Raw genomic sequence first — 22,799 nt, 5'->3', positions numbered from 1 at the left:
AGCCTTTTTAAACATAAGTGGAGTTATCTAACACACAGAGTAAGACAGCTATATTTTTGATTCTGATAAGTTAAGTTAAGAAACAGTCAAACTGCATCTTTTTTAAACGTTTAAATCAAATTATTCAATTAATAATGCCAATTTGCTTTAACTTGATGAAGCCACAAAATTACAACTTTTAATGCAGTGTTTTGGAAATCTGTCCTACTTGTACTTTAGGCTACATGTCATTTAAATGTCTCAGTAACCAGAATTTTGTCTTGTGTTTTTATTATTCCCAAATTCCTCAGACACATTTGTCTTTTTCACAGCAGACATTTTGACTTTTAATTGAAGGTGAAATCAATAGTTGTAGTCTATTCAACCAGATTTAACTCCATGATTTTTCCCCTTGTCATGTCATCTTTGTAATCATTAGTAGCTTTTGTTATGAATACTGATATATAAATAAGCTTCATTATTATTAAGTGTTTTGTTCTGTTACTCCATCACAAAAGCAAATGATGTTCAACTTTTAGATTTTTTTTAAAATACTTATGAATTTATAAAAGTAAATTAGATATTTAACTTAATAAGTTGCTGGTCTGCAAATGAATCAGTTGGAACCAATGCCTGTCAGGATAGGATAGAAAACTCATTAAATTAATAGTCAATAATGAATGAATGGACAAAACATGCAACAAAAAGCCAAGTATGGTCTTCTAAATATCATCTGAAAACCTGCAACAACTGTGGGTCGTTTTTGCCACATAATTACAGTAAAAACACAAGTGCAGTTCCACATAAGCCTGCAGAGGAATTCTTCGTTTATTATTCCCTGAAACAAAGTTGTGAATTGTTTCAAGCTCGTTCAGAAATTGCCCCTCAATGGTAAGACTCATCATCTGACTTAGTTCACGATTTACGTGGTCTGACGGGGTGGAGGTGGTGACTTGTCTTTAGCTATTGAAGTCCATAAATAATGCACTGCTTCCCATACATGCCAATGATGTAATGGTATAAGTCTGCCACTGATTTGGGGGTACATCTCCGAGTTCCCGCCCTGCGCCATGTGCTCAATCGCCGGTTGCCAAACGATGAGAGGATAATCCTACCTTGGAGGAAAAGAAAATAAGAGTGAGTATTCATTAAGAGATTTGACAAATATGTTAGAATGAAGAGGACTGTAAGCAAATTTCCTTGAGCTCATCATTACAGTGAGGGCAGGTGGAGTAGCGCGCTGTGGGAATGAAAGGGAGGAGAGCATCCTCTCCCGTTGTTCTCGCTGCCGGTAGCGTAAACGCGTGCGTAAAGTTGCTTGTTTGGACACACACCGGCTGCGTTTGTGGACCGAACCACTGGTTATCGTGTGTTTGAGAAGTGAAATCAGATGTGGTTTGGTCCTGAGAACGCTGCGACGGCTCAGTGAAAGGTCTCGCAAGTATCTCAGTCCGTCAGACGATCACCACGAGTCCGAACGAGGCGGAGAAGAAAAAAAGGAGGGGGGGAATCGGCAGAAGCAGACAATGCGGTTTTGCGGTGCGTCCTTTCCTCTGTAACATTTACAGCCACATCCACGAATAGATGATGTGAAGATGTGGGAGAGGAATTCCTCGTGATTTAATTCTCTTTTTGCATTTTTTTTAATTCGCTCTGTACACCTTTCGTTGCGTTTTGATTGGGAACAAAAGCAGAGATGAAATTTCCAATAGAAAACCCGAGAAAACAAGTTAACTGGGACCCTGAACAAGGTTGGTAAATACTGTTTTATTATTATCCAGTAACTTTAGATGGATGTCATTTAACAGTACTCTTAAATCTTAGCAACATCTCATGGAGGTACCTGAGATCCAATGAATCGCATCAGGCTACGTTATTCACCGGTTTTATACAGTTTTCATCAGTTTTATACAATTTCTCAGTCATGATTTTTTTCTGTTTCACCTTAAATCTGCTCTTATTTTTCTATTTCTGTAATGCAAAAATGGATCGCGAGACACAAGACAAAGCGTTTGGAGTATTTCTTTATTCTCCATCCTCAGCGTGCTCAGCTGTGCGAGACAGCGCTGCTGGGAGCGGAGCATCAGCGGCGACAAGGTTGCTGAAACAGCCGGCGTGAGACCGGAAACGCTGTCAAAATAAAAGCATGCAAAGTCGTTCCCTAAAAAGTAGCCTCGCCTAAAGGACTCGCGTGGACTAGGCGCACGAAATTCTCTGCACAAAGCTACAGTTTGAAACATCAGCTACCAGAAATACGTTATTTCAAAGACATGGCTTGACTGTGCGGACGGAATATTACTAAATTATTCATCCCACCGGAAATAGGCTATGAATCCTAATGGAATACTTTTTATCCATGCTTCTCAGAAAGTATGTCTTCAATAACAATTGGCTGAAATGATTTAATATCGTTTTGAGATATACATTACTCAGAATAAGTTAGGGATATTGTGAAAGATCAGTGCATGTAATGTTTGTTTCACTACAGAGATTTTTGGGATAGGGAGGCAATTGTATTGGGGTGATAGACACACCTCATTTTGTGTTTTCCACGTAATGGTCTCACTGTGTACAGTGTGCCTTACATATTGGGGCAACAATATCCCTAACTTATTGTGAGTAGTGTACGTGTAGACTGAAAGACAGACAGACCACTTGCAACTTCCTCAATAATTGTTTTATTTTGAATTCAGTTGTTACCGGAAATTCCTAAATCTCTGTGTTATTCAGTTTGCTTGAGTTTGAGGCTCAGCTGGTGAGTTAAACGCCTGCAACCTGCCTAGTGCCATAGGGAATAACTGGGCTAAGAGCCGAGCTGAGCAAATCCAAAATCTGCCTTTTTGTTTACTATTACTAGGCATATTTTGAATTTTGCTCATCAGTGGGTAAATCATTTGTTTGCAACAAGCGTTCCCCCATAGTATGCAGCTGACAGGCTGAAATGTTGACAAACTGAATATGTGGTGTCCCACTACAACTGTGCCCCACTAAACTGTGTGGTAAACGGCATCGCCACCATAAAAATCCTTGTCATCGTTCACATATTTCTCCCCATTCTGTCTCTGGCTGAATTGAGTAACATCTCATTTACTGACCTGACCTGAGTCTCCGGTGAACATTTCCTCTGCTTTGGCCAGACATGTTGGAAGCACAGAGTGAGGGCTTAGAGGGAGAGTATCAGATAGTATCAGACAAAAAGCACTGCTTTCCACTCAGGCCTTATTTAATTTGGAAAAATCAATATGAAGCAGCTTCAGTGGTTTGAAAAGGATTTCAGATAAATGCCACACAGACTCAGAAATGTGAAACCCAAACCAAATTATGCTCATCTCATCTTTGGTTTTGTCTGTATAGTTTAAAATATTGATTATGGACTATTATTTTCTTGTTTGTTGTTTTTTGATCACTTAAATGGGTGAAATCCAGCTTTTCTGACCTGCCCTGTCTCCCTCTGCTCTGCTGCATAGAGCTGATTTATTCAGTTTCACTCACTCACAAGATGAGATGAAAAGCAATTTTTGCAATTCATCTACCATGAGTTGTTCTACTGCATCCATCAACACGCACTCACCAAAGCATCACAGCATGAAATATTAATGTGGGGTCATCATCTTTTTGCTGCTTCACCTCTCAGTCTTAATTTTCTAATTCATCTCATGTTCTAAAAATAGCCGGCCACCGCCCTTAAAGGCACATACTGTAAATTGAAAGTGGCAGTTTTGCACCTTCCTAAGTTTGTGACATCACTTTGCCGTTATTGATTCTCTCACTGACACAGGGATTAACTAACAAGATTCATAGGTCCTGGACCAGAGAATGAGACACTTCCTGGACGTCCTTGACTCATCATGGCGGGGTGTGTGTATGCATATGTGTGTGTGTGTGTGTGTGTGTACATTTTGCTTAGCATATCCCATAAGAGTACTATCCCATTAAACATAAGTGAGCCCCCCTTACACAAATCAATTTCCTTTTTCTGCTTTCAAGAGTTGCATCATTGTACACAACAGGCTCCGCCCATACCTTCGAGGCACTCCATGCTCCGATCTGAGTGAGGCAGGGGCATCAGGGGTGAAGGCTGCAGCTCTGAATAGCTCATACAATGCCTTATATACATTAAAGTAATTCTAAATTTGGCTGCCTCCTATGTTCTGCCTGCCTCATGGTTGACCTGCTCCAGTGCACATGCATCTATTATAAAACCCATCCTGAAGCCAATGACTGAAAGTGGCACTTACCCCTCTCTTATAGTCTATTAGAAAAATTGAATCCTGCTCCCCAGCAAAGAGAGTAAATCAATTTTCACCTGTACCTGACAATACCGTGAGGGTTTAGGTGCAAGTGGTGCATCTTTTAAATATTTAAATGCTTCTCTCATTTTGCCTTATTGTGCACATACTGTTAATCTATTATGTCTTCAGGCAATAAATTAATTGATGTGCAAAATCTAAGACGTTTTTCCAGCTTTTGCATTCAATATAATTAAAGTCGTGATTAAGAGAACTCATATTAGTAATTGTGTCAGAAGCTGTGGATTTCTGAGGCTCCATTTCACAGGACTAATGGCTTTTATGTGTGGAGCCTAGAACAAATTCTCAGACAGGAAGCCTCAGCCTGGCTTTGGCACAGATAGCATTCATTTTTACTGAGAGCTTTCAGTGTCAGTGTAGCAAAAAGCCTTTGGAAGCCCAGGGTAATACAGGGCAACTGCTTTTTAATGCATCATAAAGGAGGTTATAGGATTTCAGTGGCTATAATGAGCTTATGTTTATATCTGCATTAAGTCGTGCCCCTTGTTGTTACTTTTTTTGAGAAGAAAGTCACAAGAAAGCGATGTGAAACATTACTGCAATTAAACTTATTCATGCATTCATTTTAATTTTCTTATTATTGCACCAGATTGGTTATCACAAATGAAGACAATCATATCAACACTGAAAATGACCAAAATGTCCTGTGTGATCATTTCAGATTGACTTATAAAGCTTTAACGACTGCCTGCAAAACAACATCTCAGAAGAATTTCTCTCACTTCTCAATCTGTCAGCACATTTTTCTTATCTGGTTTATAACAGATTCAGGGCCTTGAGCCAGTTATTAGAACAGTCTGCCAAAGTTTATTCATCTACAGTCATCAGAGTCAGCTTCTCAAGATCAAGTATTATTGTCCCTGTCTTGATGTCCTCCTTTACAGAGGTAAATGTAATGTATTAATCCTTCCCCTCACTCTCTCTTAGTGGCGGTCCAGACCAACTTGGCCCCTCCCAAAAAGGTCCAGCCTGGCATGACAAAATCAAGTCTTGTTCAGGCCAGTGTTGCCACCATGCAGAACCCGATGGGCTGCGACCCAAAGGCCAACGGTCACTGTCCACTGCCGCGCCTGTCCATCTCCTCCCGCTCTGCCAGCGTCGTGGCCAGCATGGATGCCAACTGTGACAGCGCGGCCGCGGCTCTCCACTCTGTAATGAAGTGGAAGACGGTGCTGGCGGTGTTCGTCGTGGTCGTTCTCTACCTGGTTTGTGGGGCTCTGGCATTCAGGGCACTGGAGATGCCATTCGAGAGCAGCCAGAAGAACAGCTTCACCCTGGAGAAGGCTTCGTTCCTGAAGAGACACCCCTATGTTATTCCTGATGAGCTGGATGCAATCATCAAGGTGAGAGCTTAAAAGCAGAGATGAGATCTTATTTGAGTTTTAGAAAATGTGAAACATGGTGTTCATATGGTTTTCATGGTGTAACAGACTTTAAACAGAGTTTCTTTCTTTTGTTCAGCTTCTCAAACAGCCTTGGAATAGTACATTGCATTTGCTTGCATCTATTCATCACTAACAGATTAGTTTGTAAGAGGATATAGATAAGGAGAAAAATTGAAATGAAAATGATCTGATAAAAATACTGAGTGTCATTCAATTTGATTGGTAGATTAGAAGAAGAAAGTCAGAGAACTGACCTTTGTAGCAGCAGTTTCATAGATGGGGATTGCTATCAGGGGTAATTAGGGGTTCTCGGGGTAATTAATTCTGGTTTCATTAGCTAATCACATGAGCTTGAAAGGCTCAGATGCTACTTCCTTTCATGTCCAGCCTGCCCTTCATCAAATGAAGCCTCTGAAATTCAGCCTTTAAAACTGCTACAAAATTTTCATAATAATTGCTCATGTGCACATAGAACAAGTTGATGCTGATGTAACATCATGTGGCATTTTGGATTTAATGGGTAAATAGCAATCTATTTTAATACTGAGTAAAAAATGTCACTTTTCAGTGGACTAATCCAGAGCAGTTTAGCTTTTCAAAGCTAAACTTGGTAGCTTCCTCAGAGCTTTCAGCCACATCTCATGGCCTTCATCACCTTATGCCAGTTACATTTAGTGAAGATAATCTAGTTGCACTTTATTACATTTACTGTTCCACAAGATAAAGATTAAACTACTGTGTTCAAATCTTTTGAACTGGTTACTTTCCTCCTTCTCATAGATTTGTATTTATGTCTTTGGGCATCATAGTTACAGACTGAAGTGTTTAAACAGTTGCCACAGAGACTGTTACTTGAACATCATCTTTTTAGATGTTGTTGCTTCAGTTCAGTCATCTCTAATCTGATTCCACTAATCTGCAACTCTGTAGTGCTGGGAAACACCCCAATTCTAAATTTGCTTAAGAGAAGTGACTGTACCTGTTCATTTCATTCTAGTATCTGTTGTAAATTTTAGAAATGACTGTCAGCCCATGGTACTCTAGATTGTTATTATTGTCTTATTCTATTTGGTGGACTAAATATGTATGTGAGTGGGTGGGCTGACTTGAGTAGGTGGGTTGAATTCATCACTGAAGTACACTCTATCCTCTAGCTAAATCGAAGGCATCCAGTATTAAGGGTTATATTAAACTCAGTTGCAACGTTTTCAGTAAAAGTGTGTTGTTGTAGGACTTATAATGCTAATTTCAATAGCATTTTCATTAGGTTTCTTCATGCAGTATTGGTGAGACAATAAATGGATTATACAGCGTCTAAAGTACCATCAGAAGATACACCCCCTACTCTCTGCCCCCTGGTTGGTTGACAATTGACTGTTAAATGTCATGAGCAGACTTAGAGGCAGGTCCATCCTTTAGCAGGAAGCACAGTAATGCCTTCAGGGTCACCACAGAGATGCTCATAATTCTCAGTGACACGTCTGTTGGCAAATACGTTGTACAGTGCAGTTTAATGTTACAGAACAGTACATAAAAGAAATAACGAAGCAAAGGACACATAAATGTCTGCATCCCAGGGTGTTTATCCTCATAGAAACTAAGGTCAGTCAGTGTGACCTTTACACGCAGCTGCCTAGAGTGGAGAACTCTGAATTGATTTTATTGTATCTTCAATCCATGTACAAGCAAATAGTGGTAAAAAAAATCCTGCATTTTGTTTGGAGAAATCGACTAATAACTAACTTGTATCTGAAAGCCTTATATACTCAATAATAAGTGTACGGGATTCCAGAGTGAGGCTTTAACAACACCCACACATTTTATATAAGGAAACTAGCTCACAGCTACAACAGCACAGTTGTCTTTACTGTAAGAAACATTTGAAGCCAGGTTTTTCAGTGTTTTCTATCAAAACTGTGTGGGATGTGTCTAATATTTTAACAAGAAATTTAGTAAAACATAGGGATTTGAAAGATCCAGGAAGATTTGAAGAACTGAGTGACTATATATATATATATATATATATATATATATACAATGAATCATTTTGTGGCAGATCTGTATAAAATAACCTGTTGTTAAAAACATGACTAACAACCCTTTAAACCATGACACAGAGCTTGATATGAGCTGACCTGAAGCAGAAAAAAAAATCCATCACATCACAACTTAACTGTGCATTTTACAATGTCGTTTTACGGTGTCAGGTGCTTTATAACACAGAGTATGATGATTCTTCACACTGCTCTCTGATATTACACTCAGAATTATGGGGTCAAGATTTAAGGTCGCTGCGTCCGGCTGACATGTACAACTGGAAGTGGGATTGGAAAATGATTTGAGATGTGTCGGTGTGCAGTTGGCCAGGTGGAAAAGTTTGATTTGTGAGGGTGTGCTGTGAAATGAAAAAAAAAAGAAGATCAGTCATCAGTTACTTTAGACAGACTTTGCAGAAAATGTTCAAAAAGAAAAAAGGTGTGTGTGAATGTGATGTGAATGGGAGTATGTAATTAGAAGTTTTTCAGATATCACATAGAAATAATTGATCTCGCAGGAAAACACTGTAAATTGTTTACATTTTTATCATAGCATGAGATACAGATGCCAAGAGAGCAAAAGAAGCCTTTTTGTATAATGTGCTTTCCATGTTTTCCTCATGTAGCCCCAGAATAGTAAAGACAAGATTCACGTTAGTGCCACTGTGGACCCCTCTGATTCTCTTAAGCTTGAAATAACCCCAAAGAGGGAACCAACCACATGGCATTTGGTGTGCTCCACTTTCCGCTAGAATGGCTCCATTTGATGTTAACGTCTTCAACAGTGCTCCAGTGAATACCGGACTGCCTATCTGTCTCTTCCTCCTCCTCCACACCCACCTCTGTTCACTTATTCTTTGCTAGAGAAGCATCCTTTCTTCTTCTTCTTCTTCCTCCCTTGCGGTGCTTAACCTCTGGGCCACAACAGTGTTATCATGAGTTTGTAAAAGAAAAAAAAAAAAAAATCAATTACAGTATTTCCTAAGGAGAAGTGTGGAAATAAAAACCTTTAGCATGGTGTGCCTGGGGTCCAGAGGGAATCAATTATTCATTGCACAGGCCAGCAGTCACAGACCTCCTGCTGCCTGAAGCAGCAGCACTGGTAGCAGCAGCTGAATCATAGAGAAGGCTGTCAACTGGACAAATGATCAGATTCAGATACGTGAGCTAACATGTGACAGCATGTCTCACAAGTAAGTGAAAGCTAAGGAGCTCTTTGCTTGAATAAAATTTCCCAGAACTCTTTTACAATATTACATCTGACAAACTTAATGTATTAAATGAATCTACTTCTTTAAATATTTGTTTTTCTGCAGAGTTAGATAAGATGATTGATAGAACTCTCATGCCTAGCCAGTTAGCATAGCTTAGCCTAAAGATTAGAAACAAGGGGAAACAGCTAGCCTGGCTCTGTCCCAACGAAACAAAATCCACCACACTGGCATCTCTAAAAGTCCAGTCTTTTCCAGACTTTATACTAAGCTAAGCTAATGTCTCATGACATTTTTACCATACAGACATGTGAGTGGCTTCTCAGTTAACTCCTGAATATAGTGAATAAGTATATTCCCCAAAATGTCAAACTATGTTGTTCAATCAGACGAAACGATACTGATTTAACACTCTACTGAGTTGTGATGGTACATGTCCCAAAAAGAAGGAAAATCAAGCCATGTGTTAAGCTCAACCTGAGAAATGTTTTTTCTGCTGTCTCAAGAAAAGGCCTTCAGGACATTCTGCTTCACAAGCACTCCATCAAAGAGTCTGTCTGGTCGTCTAACAGGTTCCGTTATCGGTCTGTTCGTGCCGTGTCAAGCCTGTCACTCAACCGACGGTCCTCTGTAGGGACGCAGCAGTGGTGACTCACTGTTTTCAAACTGTTTGGCGGAGGAGATGACAGAAAAATGGCAACCTTAGGAAGCGTGTGTGTGTGTGTATGAGACAGAGGGAGACGATGTATTAAAAAGGCACCTATTGAGGTTTACTCCACAGCATGTGTTGACTTGATTTGTGTGAGAGTGTGTCTATGCACAAATGTTGGCCTCCTCATGTCTGCTTCTGTATCCGTGCTGTCCACCTACCCACTGTGCGCCCACAAAGACGGCAGACCTAATTGGCTTTAACAGCGCTGTTGGGATGACTCACACTGTGGCACGATGTGAAGCCTCGCTGTTATTGACACCAGTCAAGCCTCATTTATTGATGAGTCACTTATCTACAAATAAACTTTTAAACACACTGAGCTACCTGCAGTCAAACTACGTCAGGACACGCAACCAGCACCATCATGACTTTTTTAATAGCACGAATTACGTGATTCTGAGTTGACTTTTTGGATTTATAGTTATTTATATGAACTACTATGCTACTATGCTACTAGGCTGCTTTATCAAAGTGCTCAGGTGTCTTGACAACATGCACCAACTAATTTATAGATTCTTCATGACTTATTATAGATACATGACTCTTATAGACTCTCCATATACTCATTATGGTGCATAATGCATATGTTTACTTATGATACTTGAGTACATTTTGCTGAAAACTTTCTGTACTTTTACTTAAGACTTTCAATGCACAAATTTTACTTGTAATGAAGTATTTTTCCTTTATGATATTTCTGCTTTCACTTAAATCTAATCCAACACAGTGTAAATGGTGGCCTCAAGTAAAAATTACCAGCACTCCATTTTTGAAATCAGTAGACCAGGACTGTAAGATAAAGTGTTTTGAAAAGTATAGCCTTAATGTCAGAGCAAGACCAAGAACAAGCAGGTTTTTGCAATATATCTACGTATCAAAGTCAGATTTTGTCTTTTAAAAGTGCCAACACACCAGATTATCATCAACTTGCTCTATGATGGACCTCAGTCTTCCTGTTTGTTTGGCAGTCATTTGTGCAGCCGTAATGCTTCAAGGTGGTCAGGATAAAGCTGTGGATATTAGTGATGGTGGGAGTGCCGCAGAGGAGAGTGCTTGGCACAGCATCACAGCGAGAGTGAAGGAGAGTGTGAGGCACCTCGCTGGCTGGATCACTGCCGTCACCCGCTGTGGGGTAGAAAGACGCACTGAGAGGATAAAGATCTGCAGCGACTTTGCTTGCTCTCTAATGATCCTGCAGTGGAGTATATGAAAACACATTAGCTCAAGAGCCCATCAGGAGCGCTTGGTGGTGACTGGGTGTCTGTAAGAATGGGTGCTGACTCTTTTGCGTGAGCAGATCAAGAGACCGTGATGTGTGAAAGAAAAACACCATTTGTTATCCTAATTAACATGCTGCAACACAAATTAAAGTTATCATCCCCATGCCTCAAAAGTGGATTTGCAAAAGGAGGATTTTCCACATCTCTAATGCAGTGTGAACTTTGCTGTGGAAAAGGCGAGAGACAAAAATAGGCCTCCTCATAAAGTATTCAGATACATTTGAGGCTATTTATAGCTCTCCCTTGATTCCAGAATTAGGTTATTTAGGGTTTATTATATAATTACTGCTTTGATATTGCCCCCATGAAATAGCTGTGTCTGATAAAACCTATGAAATAGCATTACTGTAATTGGCTAATTTTAGGTACAGAAATCAGTCTCATTAGGGGGGCTGCACTGATGGAGCTGAGGTAATCACAAGCAAGATTATGAGTAGGCATGTGCAGCGATGCATGTAGAAGTGGTCCTCCTCTCTGTCTGCTTTGAAATGTATGTCACGAGAGTTGATACATATTTCATTGTACGGACGTGCATCTCACTAACAGCTTGCATGGATGGACTGGGGTGGGGTGGGTAGTGGGGGGTTGGGGTGCTCTGAATGAAGGTGCTGTAGACGTTATCCCACGAGGAATGTAGGTAGGATAAGAAATCCCTCACAAATGACTTCCAAGTCAGCAGAGGCACTTATTTGTGCCCAGAAGCAAAATTTAAACTCTAAATTTCCACAGAGATAAGAAAATAAATGTATTTCTCATAAAATGCCCATAAACAGGGAGTTCAGGCAGATAGCAAAATAGTACATTAACATTTCACAGCTACATAATGGAGCGCAGAAGGAGATTAATGAGAATAATGATGCAGTGAATGCAAAGCATCGTGGCTTCTTAATGTTTTCTCCAACACTAGACAAGCTGGGGATAAAGGAGAACCGAGGGACTAAAGAAAAAGGCTGACACTGACGAAAAAGGAGATAAAGGTCTTTTTGCTGCTCGTGGAAGTCTGTGTTGATTTAGTCAGTGTGATCTGTAAAAACATGCAAATTGGGTCGAGAGGAGAATCAGCTCCACGTGAAGAGCCAGACACTGAATAATTTGCACAGATCATGTGCTAGATGTTTGCTCACATACTTACTGTATATCCACAGGGGTAGTTAAAGAGTCTTGATGGAGGATTTTCATATATTGACATTATAATGGTTGATTCTTTTAATGTACATGATAAAACAGTGTTCATGATTGCAGAATACTTTCAGTCAAAAATGACTGAATGATTGATTTTTTTCTTTCTAAATAAATATAAAAGCTCACTGTGTAGACAGAGGTTCCCAAACATGGGGGGTTGGGACATCCACAAGAGGTTGCAAAGAAAAATATTTTTGCTGCACAAAGTTATCCTTGAATTTTTGCTTCTTTCATTACTGGATAATTTGACATCTTTAGGACTCAAATAGTTTGAACTGGTCACAACCAGCACAATCAGTGTTTTCTTTTAGGAGCTCACATGCCAAAAAGGTTGAGATTATTGCTCTAGATCAGTAACTAGTACTAGGAAATGTAGCTGAAACTAAGTATACGTCATATTAAATGTACGCAGTATTCAATAATAAAATAATCAAATTTCTGTTCAATGTAATGCCTATTTTGTTAGTGTCTGATTACAGATTGCCTGGAGTTGTCAATTTAGACAAGAGCATTTTGTGAAACAGCATCACAATATGATCATATCATTATGATATAAATTCCACTACAATACCATAATATTGGACTGATTGAATTAATCATAACACCGTCCGCTTAGAGCCACTTCCTGTGCTATCATAGGGATATGACATGGGTATAGTAATCATTAAATCTTCATCTGTCTTTCATTTCCCCCCTCCCCCATTTTTCAGGAGCTATCAACATGCTTCCTTCTTCTTTCTCCTCTTTTATCAGGTAGTGTGACCTTGCGGCTAGATCTGGAGATAGGCACACCTAATCTATCTTCAGTTACCTCATGAGTATTACACAATCAGTGGCACAGGTCACATGTTCACATAAGAGACACATGTAAACAGAAACACATAAACACTGGCAGGAGGTGGGTTAATGTGCTCACTCTCTTCACGCCATTATGGTGAAATCAAAGCAGACATGTTGTGTGTTTGTTGTGTCGCCATCAGCTGAGCTGGCATGCAATAATGATGACCCTGAATTCCTCTCTTTATGGGTAAAATGTAAGTTCGATGCTAGTAAGTGCTTCAGTATTGCCTGTTTTACTGACACAGAATGTCTCCATTATTTCATATTAACACGTATTGTCACATTTTATTTCTAAGGTTACTTCTGGATATCTCAGGTTCAGATACCTGTAACACTTTATAAACTGTCCTCTTTCCAGCATGCCATAGATGCCATGAGTGCAGGAGTGAGACCCACTGGAGACACATCCTACAATTCCAGTCACTGGGACCTGGGCAGTTCCTTCTTCTTCGCTGGAACTGTCATCACAACCATAGGCAAGTTAAAAATACTTAAATACCAGTTAAATCTGCTGTTGTTGTATGTATCATAGTTTAACTTCAGCCCCATTACATCCAACCTCTGTTTTTCCACATTCCCAGAATGAATTTTGACAATCACTAATAATATATAAGAAAAAAATTGTAGTCAACAGCGTTTCATCAAACAACAATATGAGCTTACAAATGCAGGACTAATTCATTTTTCAGAGGTGCTGAAGCATTTCAGGTTGGATTGGTCCCTTCATTTTGTTGAAGGTGTTTTCTCATTGTAAATCTCTGTAAAGCTGTGAAAATGATTCCTTCTTATTGCTGCCTTCAGGTGAGTTTTACAAATCCCTTTGCCCTCATGAGGCTAAATGATGCAAAGTACAAGCACTGTGGGATTTAACAAACTGTGAAGATCAACATTATTGAGGATGTTTACAGTACAGACACCGCTGACAGCATTCCTTACTTTATATCATGCTATCATGCTTCTGAGTGTTTTCCTTCTTAAAGCTTTCCTGGCTTTGCAAGACAAACATGTAATTAATCAACTGATCAAAAATCTTTTGGGTGCCTGAGAGCTTTGATCAAATGTGACCATTTACAATAAATAGTTCCATCCAGGAGCCATAATTCAAACACCAGAGCTGATTCATTAAAGTTTCTGTTCTTTCTATTAGCTGCATGAACCTATACCTTCATTGAAATTACTGGAAAAACTCAAGGCCACTGACCTGTTATTATGCCGTAGTCTAGAGATATAATTACCTCTGGCATTTGCTTATATGCTGCTGAACAGTGGCTTTCAGTGGATTTGTTTACTTCCCTGTCCAGTTACAGAATTATTTTGAAATATCAGACATTACAACACAAGATCTACAACATCCAGTGTTAAATTCAAAAAGAAAATAAAAATACATACAAATTCTATTCCATAGACATCCTCAAGTGAATTTAGATAAAATTTATGTTAAATATTCATGAGACAACTGTGCCTGGTGTGAGAAAACAGCATGAGTGAAGGAAACGTGAAAGAAAACATGCTAATGCTAATATTCTGGTAACAGTAGGTTGAAACAGAAGGATTTGGCTCAAGTACAATATTCTTTGTCCCCTGCCTCCCTGGCTTTTTCATTGTATCTCTGTCACTGTGGGGCCATAATTAATTCAATTTTCTCTAAAGGGAACCTAATTATTGTCTCTGTAGGAGTTTATTTACCTCAGACCCCTGCTCCAGGAACTAAAAGACATTACATAAGTGCTTCAATTGGTGATGTTGCATAAGAAAGTCTTGATTGTCTTCTCCTGCTTCTTATCTTACTGTTCATACTCCAACCCCCTCTGCCACCTCCACATCACGTCTTCTCTGCCTTACCTCGCATCCTTGTTTTATGTCCTTAATGACACGTTTCTACATTCATTTCCCCTCTTTTTTCTCTCTTCTCTTTTTGCTTTCGTTGTTTCAACAGGTTATGGAAACATAGCTCCGAGCACGGAAGGCGGGAAAATCTTTTGCATTCTTTATGCCATATTTGGCATTCCTCTCTTTGGCTTCTTGTTGGCGGGGATTGGAGACCAGCTGGGGACCATCTTTGTGAAAAGTATCTTGAGAGTTGAGAAGATATTCAGGGTGAGTTACAAGTACACGCAATGTATTGTTATTTCCTGCTATATGTGTGTGTTGTACTGCAAATAGGCAAAGTATTATTCCAAAACTGTTAACAGTAAGCCTGTTTAATTTGTTTTTAATTTTTTTCTTACCCACTTTATTTAGTGGGATGTTTTAACCAGATCTATATATTTTCCAACTGAGTCGTGTTTTATTAAGCCATGACAATTAGTTGGGGCACTCTTACATGATTTTCTTTTACCTCCCTGGAATAATTGTCCTACTTGTCATTTTCAGCAAAAACACAAACAGATCAGTCAGACTAAGATCAGAGTGACGTCCACCATCCTGTTTATCCTGGCCGGCTGCATCGTCTTCGTCACCATCCCAGCTGTCATCTTTAAACACATTGAGGGTTGGACCACACTAGAGGCCATCTACTTTGTAGTGATTACTCTGACCACAGTGGGAATAGGAGACTATGTGGCAGGTAGGGCCATGCAGCAGATGGTTATTCTGTCATCACGTAGATCACTTTTAACGACTCATTTCACCACACCTGTGCCTTTACTTCATCTGCAGGTGGGAACCGTGGGATTGACTACATGCAGTGGTACAAGCCGCTGGTGTGGTTCTGGATCTTGGTGGGCTTGGCATACTTTGCGGCTGTCCTCAGCATGATTGGAGACTGGCTTCGAGTGCTGTCTAAAAAGACCAAAGAGGAGGTGGGGTTCATTCAATTACACCGCTCAGTATTACATTAGAGAGGCAGAGCATAAAAGGTCACTCTCCTGCTGCCTCTCTTGTCTCATCTGTCTACTCTCTGATTTTGAACATTAATTGCTGCTTAGGTCTTTGTAAAAAGGATCTTTTAACAGGCAGCTATTGTTTGAGGTGTTGAAGATGTAGCTGTTATACCAAGTCCAGAAAGAACAGACAGTGACTTATTGATCCACTAGGGCAGAAGAGGATGTAAGGAGTAAGCCCATAGCTAAGTGCAGGGTTTTTCATTTTAGATGGTAAATGGAAATTTTTATAAACAATACAAGGATAAGGTTGGTGATTCTATATTTTTATTAATTTCAACAAATCTCATGAAAATACCAATAGAAATTAATTTTCCTCCTAACCTTTAGCCTTTACTGTATTTAAAAAAGAAAAGAAGCTTTTGTGGTTCTGAGGATTTAAATCTTCAGTAGTCACCAATGGCATAACACTGAGTCTCACTGACAGGGTAGGAAAGTCAGAAAATATTGAGACAGACAAATCCATTGTTGGTTTAGGTCTGTAATGGGATTTGTTGACAATATGACAATATAGAAATATAAAGTTTTATCCTTCCAAACAATGAAAATGTCTTGCCACTGTAGACTGTATCACTATCCCTTCCTAATCTTACCCTGATCCTTTCCATATTGCGCTATTGTCACAGGTTGGGGAGTTCAAAGCTCATGCAGCTGAGTGGAAGGCAAATGTACGGGCAGAGTTCCGTGAAACGCGGCGGCGCCTGAGTGTTGAGATCCATGACAAGCTCCAGCGGGCCGCCACCATCCGCAGCATGGAGCGCCGTCAGCTCGGCCTGGAGCAGCGAGCTCACTCTCTCGACATGCTGTCCCCAGAGAAGCGGGCCATGCTGGCCAGCCTGGACGCTGGCCGTTTCAAGACTTCCTCCCAGGAAAGCATCGACACCAAGCTTAACAACCTGAGGCTGAGGGGGGCCTGTGAATTGTACGAACATCAGGGGGGTGAGCAAACGGAACAGACGGCGTCTTCCTCAGAGGAGAATCTCTTCAACCTACGGTTCGGATCCCTCACCAAACTGGCCAGACGCAACAAGAGCCGTGAGCTTCGAAGGAACATCCCTGAAGATGTTCGACGTGCGAGCCTGGGCGTAAGCAATGGCAGTGCCATGCTGGGGGAGGAGAGGACAGAGGAGGAAGAAGATGGGGAGCCACATGAGGAAAACACAGAAAGGAAAGAGAGAAACATCAGTCTGACAAACCTGTCGCAGTACACGATGGAGCGCACCAAGTTGAATGGGTACACACCAGCACAGGCCAAAGATAGAGAGAGCGATTAGGTATTGAATGGAGGAGGACTTCAGCCATAGATGAGGAGTGTAGAGACAGAGAGAGAGAGATAAAACTCAGACAGAGTCAGAATGAGAGTGCACAGTCCTTTGAGATGTCAAGAAATGTGCCTTCCTGTTTCCTATGCTTAGATTGGAACTGCTCCCAGGAAATTCAGTCATCGTGCCATAGCCATGGGAAGAAAATGTGTTGCCAAAAAATGAGTAAAACTGAAAAGACAGAAGAGGCTGTAGTTAAAATACCTCATCATGGATGTTACTGTACAACAGGCTACTCAAGAACTGTAACTGCTAAAGGAGCTTTCCAGCTCTGTTGTCTTTCAGCCCTCTTGGCTCTAATGGGTCACTTGGGCAAAGACCGTCTATTCATGTAGAGTCTTATTTTTTAACAATGTGGGCGGGACATGCAGAGAGATAGATTTGTGTCATCCATCTCCAGAAACATTATCGATCTCTGCTTTGTCATCTCATAACACGGGGGCTATTTTTAGCTCAGCAGACTGCTTCAAAAGGACTTCAGCATTTAACGAATGGAGAGTGGGAGGTTGTGTTTCTGCTGGATCAATAGACAATACGAGCATTTACCTAGCTGACATGTACAATTATTCCTACATGGTATGTGACTTTGAAAATGTAGCCTTAGGATATAAACAACCACATGCTAAGAGCTTATGAAAAAAAATAACCAAACCCTTCATCTTGATAGTGCATGGTTCTTAAAACACAACCAATGCAGTTAATTGACGTAAACTAACTTAAAAGCTTGGAGTTACAGCTGTAATAATGTCTCTTTTTGTTCTAATGAAATGAAATGTACTGCTCTCAGCCACCATTTTCTTAAAAGAGAATCAACACAGTGCTGGAATCCACCTGGTAAAGACACAACTAATCACCTTTGGCCACGAGATTGTCAGAAATGTTGAGTTTTGAACTTTTTAAAATTTTGTATATGACATTCACATCATCACAAATTCTCATGAGACTGCTTAAATGACATTTTAAATTACTGAATGTGATGCTATTGATTTTGTACTCACCCAGCATGTTTGCATCTGTGTTTACTCCGTTTTTTATTAGCCAAGCAATTGAGTTGTATTTCCCATTGACCTGTAAAATATGAACTAAATATATCATGCTTCCTTTTTGTATTTATTTTTTCTGGAACACATCTTGTAGTTCATAGAGGTTAACTCACCAAAATGTTGGACATGATCATGATGTTCTTTTGCATTTTACAAACAGGTACTGACATGACAGCCTACTTAAAATTTTTCTGAATTATTAAATGTATGTGCTTTGCATGCATTTTTACAGCACACAGACACAGACACACACACACACACAGACACACACACAGTGGTTGTACTGATAACCTGTTTAACCTTTCCATGACCATGACCTGTGAAGAGCTTGTTGTGTACAGTTTATTTTATGAACAGATCACATTAAATGTAGTGAGTGCCTTTTTCCAGATAATAAAGACGACAAAAGAAATTTTAAAAAGTGGTAATTGCTATATTAATGACAACATTACCATGTTAAATCAATACATGCTAGAGGTATTGCAGGGCGTATAAGAAGGACATTGCTTTTCCAAAACTTGCTTGAATTAAAGCCTTCATAAGCATTTTACACAGCAGACATTTTGACTCACCAAAATGAGAAACCCACAGGTAATAACATTAGCTATGGCTACCAGGACCCTGAAACTGAAGCTTAAATGGAATCCAGCCATCACTAATTTACATTATTTACACCTGTAGTTTTCCTATCGTGACATGTAAACATCTGTGAAAAAGTCCAAATGTTTTTTCAATTATGACCAATTACTAAAGGCCACTTGCTGGAAGTACTGTTTATAGGATTTGATTTAGCATACACATGTTCAAGGAGGAGAATGAAGAAGAAGAATGGAATAAATAATGGAACTAGAGATGTTAGTGTGTATATGACCAGTGTGCCCAGTCTGTTGTCTGGCCTGGAACATTGGCATGGACAGGGTTACTCCAGAGGAATTATGGTCTCTGTTAAACCAATGAATTGGAAATGGTTAAATTTGACCTCTAGTGTAATACTACAAAACATGTCAGTAAATCAGTTTTGAGAATGTGAAATATTCTGTATTTATGTAGTTACAATAAATACAGTTAATGCTACAATATACTCTATGTCCTTTACTATTTAGTGAGCTCACATTGTACATCTATTTAGTGTGTTATTCACAACTTTCCCCCCAAAAATCAAGGGAATGAGCACAAAAACAAAGTTACAAATGGACACACTGTAAGTGCTCTCAATTTTCTCAATGTATTCAAATACAAGCATCACTTCTCTGTAGTTTTGAATTTATTTTTTTTATTGCATTTCTTTTTTCACTTTCAAAATAGTAGCCTAATCAGTTTTTTTTTTTTTTAAAAAAAAAACATACATTATTGTTGTGAATTTGCTGTGATGCAGCTTTTGGTTAATTACATGACATAATCCATTATTATGTAACTGACACTTAGCGTGTTGTCTGATGATGGAGCCCAAGGTCTCCATCTGTGCACGTCATGCTCAGAGCCACAATCAGGTGTGTCAAAGTGTGTGTGACACCCACGAAAACGACCCAGCTGAAAGCACCACAAAAGAAATTAATCAGGGAGGCAGGTCAGTAAAGGGAGAGCTATAAATTGCATTTATTGGAAAGTGTGTGTGTGTGTGTGTTGAGCTGTCCTTCAAGGTGGAAGTGACCTCAACCTGCTCTGCCTTCCTCCTCTCTTTCCCTTCTGTGCATCTGTCACTGTCTTTCCAAGCCTTTATCTTTATTTCCTTGCCTCCCCCACACATGATGAATCACTGAGGGATTTCATTCTCTCAGTTCTTTTTAATTATTTTTTAAAATTCTATTTGTGTGTTGCTCAGTCTATGCACTCATGTCCTTCAACAGTCAACCAGGATATATTTAAATGGAAGTGGAGGTGGTAGAGAAGATGTTCCTGAACAGCTCAGGAAAATTAGTTGATAAATGAGTCTGAGATTAGAATTAAACATTTTGTGTGCCCCTGTCATATGCTGTGTTTAAATTTGGATTCACACAATAACATTTTTCATAATCATGCATTCCCATGTACTGTCACAGCTTTAAATTCCTACACATTGTAATATCTGGTAACATGTATCCACATATGGGACAGAAAAGAGCTTGGAATATATTAAAATAACTTTAAAAACTACAAGATTGGTTCTCTAAAAGACATAGTTGATTGAAGACATATTTTACTTTTCTATAGATCCATAAACAATGATTTTACATTTACAGCCTTGGATGGGTGGTTTTGCACAGCGTCACTGTAATATACAATTTGACTCTTTCACATTTGGAAGCATCAGATCAATCACTAAACGAAAGCAAATGAATCCAGACTCCTTATGAAACTGTTCACATCTACTGCTCTCTTTGCCTAATCCCCTATCCCCTGCTTGACAATATGCACAAAACATTCACTGCTACTACTACTGCTCTTTGCTTCCTCCCATTGCTTTTTATAGTTTTTTGTGCTGAACATTGCATCTACCAGTGGCGTTCTTCTGCAGCCAGCAGGAGGAGAAAGGTATCTGTTTAAACTGAATTTGCACATGCAAATTTAATATGCTGTTTTAACAAGAATGGAGTTTGTATGCAACAGGAAAAACATGTAATTATTTGAAACTTTGGCAAAGTATTTTTCATCCATCTGGCCTTCATCTAAGACTTGACACTCCATGACACACTGCCAAAAGATAATGAGTGAGACGAACTGAACATTTCTGGTCTTAAAAGCTCTTTGATGCCAAAAAACACAGTTTTTCTTCTGGCATAATCACAGTTAAGAAAACCTAAACTGATGATTGACTACACAGCTGACCCAAATCAACCACAGAAAACACAGTTGAAACAATTGAATCCATGGGATTTATTAACATAAAGGCATACCAAAACATCAGGAGACTAAATAATTCAATGACTGCAAAAGACACAAAGTCAAAACACAAGAGCTAGACAAAATCAAAAAACAAAAACAAAAAACAAAATGAGAGACAGCAAGTCAGCAGTCACTATGCTAGAAGCTTCTCCCCTCTGATTCTGGCACAAGAGCTTTTAAGCACTTCTTTCACAGCCAGGTGTGCCTCATTATTACTGATAAGGCAATGCCTGGGCAGAGCTACAGGGAAAATGGAAGGAAAGGGGCAAACAAAGCACCAGGAACACATATGACTGTAACGCCCTTGCCCTTAAAACAATGAATAAATGAACAATCATTATATGGTTTTATCAATTACACACATTTAGAAAAGCATTCAAGTTCAGTGAGGCACTAATATATATCAAGGTTCACTGTGACAAAGTACCACCATACTATTTACGCAATGCATTTTACTTACTGGGTATTTAAAATTGCAAAATAGATGCTACTTACCAAGAACTCAACTCAGTGCACAAATCAGAGGCACTCAACAAAACTTATTGTAAAGCAAACACCACTTCTTCTGTAAGCATGAAGACTAATGCCAAATCTGCCACCAAATATTATTCAGGGCTACCGTCACACACACAACAGGCCTTCACTCCTCAATCTGAAACAAATAACATGCATTTACACCCCGTCAGCTTTACAGCTCAGTCCCCCATTAAAGAGCTGTGCAATTTATCCCAAGGAGTGCTGCAGAATTGCTTTAGAATGTGTATGAACAAGCACACAGGCTTGTGTATCTCATCCAAGAGGATCACCCTGCATGCATGGGCACACATCCTAATCTTATCCAGTCTACAAGTGCTCTTAAATAAAGGCAATCTCAGTGAGGGTAGCTGCAGCTACAACAGAAAAAAATACTTCTCTTTCATTTGAGTGATGGAGGCCACAAGACAAATTCACTCCATGTTGGAGATAGATCAAGTAGAGGAATTGCTATATATATATATATATATATATATATATATATATATATATATATATATATATATTGCTAATTGTGACTCCTGCCCATTTTCAGTTCTCTTTGAACATGGTCAAAAATTGCCATGAATCACCCAAGAGAAAGGGCACTGCGGGGGTTAGCTCATTTCCTGTGTTTATACATCTTTAGTCATGCATAAAATTTACATAAAACAGGTAGTTCTGCACCCCAAACCTCAGATTTTCTCAGAGTGACATTGGATTTGTCTCTCTCTCAAATCACTCCTCCTGTGCAGAGTTCCATTTTGCTGATCTTTGACCTGCAAAGTGGTGTGACTCACCAAGGCTGTGGGTGGGACTGACCTTGTGCTTTCTCAAACTTGAGGAAGTGTTTTTGTTGTTTCAGGGTTAACACAAAAATCACAAATGTCTCAAGGGCTGAAAGGGTATAAGGAGGAGAACAGAACTTTGTATGATTGTTGAGTTGTATGATACAGGTGCTAACATACATACACAGCTAAACCTAGACCAGTAACATGATGCATGGTAACAATCCTATAATTTTAGCAAAGCTTTCTGTCCCTGCACTTTAATAGCAAATCCCTAATTCTAAATCTACCATATGAGATTATTGTAACAAAGCAGAATTAGTCACAAAAAGTCACAAAAAAGGTGATTTATTCATGTAAAAGCACAAAATTCATTACAATGAAAGATACATACCATAGGGAGGCATGTATGAGGAATTTGAAAATTCATTAAAATTTTGAATATAAAATGTGT

At 39.4% G+C, this 22,799-nt stretch overlaps 1 protein-coding gene across 1 annotated transcript; it reads left to right on the top strand.

Annotated features, from left to right (window-relative positions):
* The first annotated feature begins 1,211 nt into the window (after positions 1–1,211).
* kcnk10b (potassium channel, subfamily K, member 10b) lies at positions 1,212–19,201 on the top strand. The gene is made up of 7 exons (XM_018663758.2): positions 1,212–1,730; positions 5,217–5,632; positions 13,294–13,411; positions 14,872–15,032; positions 15,309–15,501; positions 15,594–15,736; positions 16,444–19,201. The coding sequence occupies exons 1-7, from the start codon at positions 1,676–1,678 to the stop codon at positions 17,089–17,091; spliced, it is 1,734 nt and encodes a 577-aa protein (XP_018519274.1). The 5' UTR covers positions 1,212–1,675; the 3' UTR covers positions 17,092–19,201.
* Positions 19,202–22,799: the final 3,598 nt, after the last annotated feature.

The sequence above is a fragment of the Lates calcarifer genome, linkage group LG19 (genome assembly GCF_001640805.2).
Source record: "Lates calcarifer isolate ASB-BC8 linkage group LG19, TLL_Latcal_v3, whole genome shotgun sequence".
Taxonomy (NCBI): Eukaryota; Metazoa; Chordata; class Actinopteri; family Centropomidae; genus Lates; species Lates calcarifer.
This window is presented reverse-complemented; position numbering and strand designations above follow the sequence as displayed.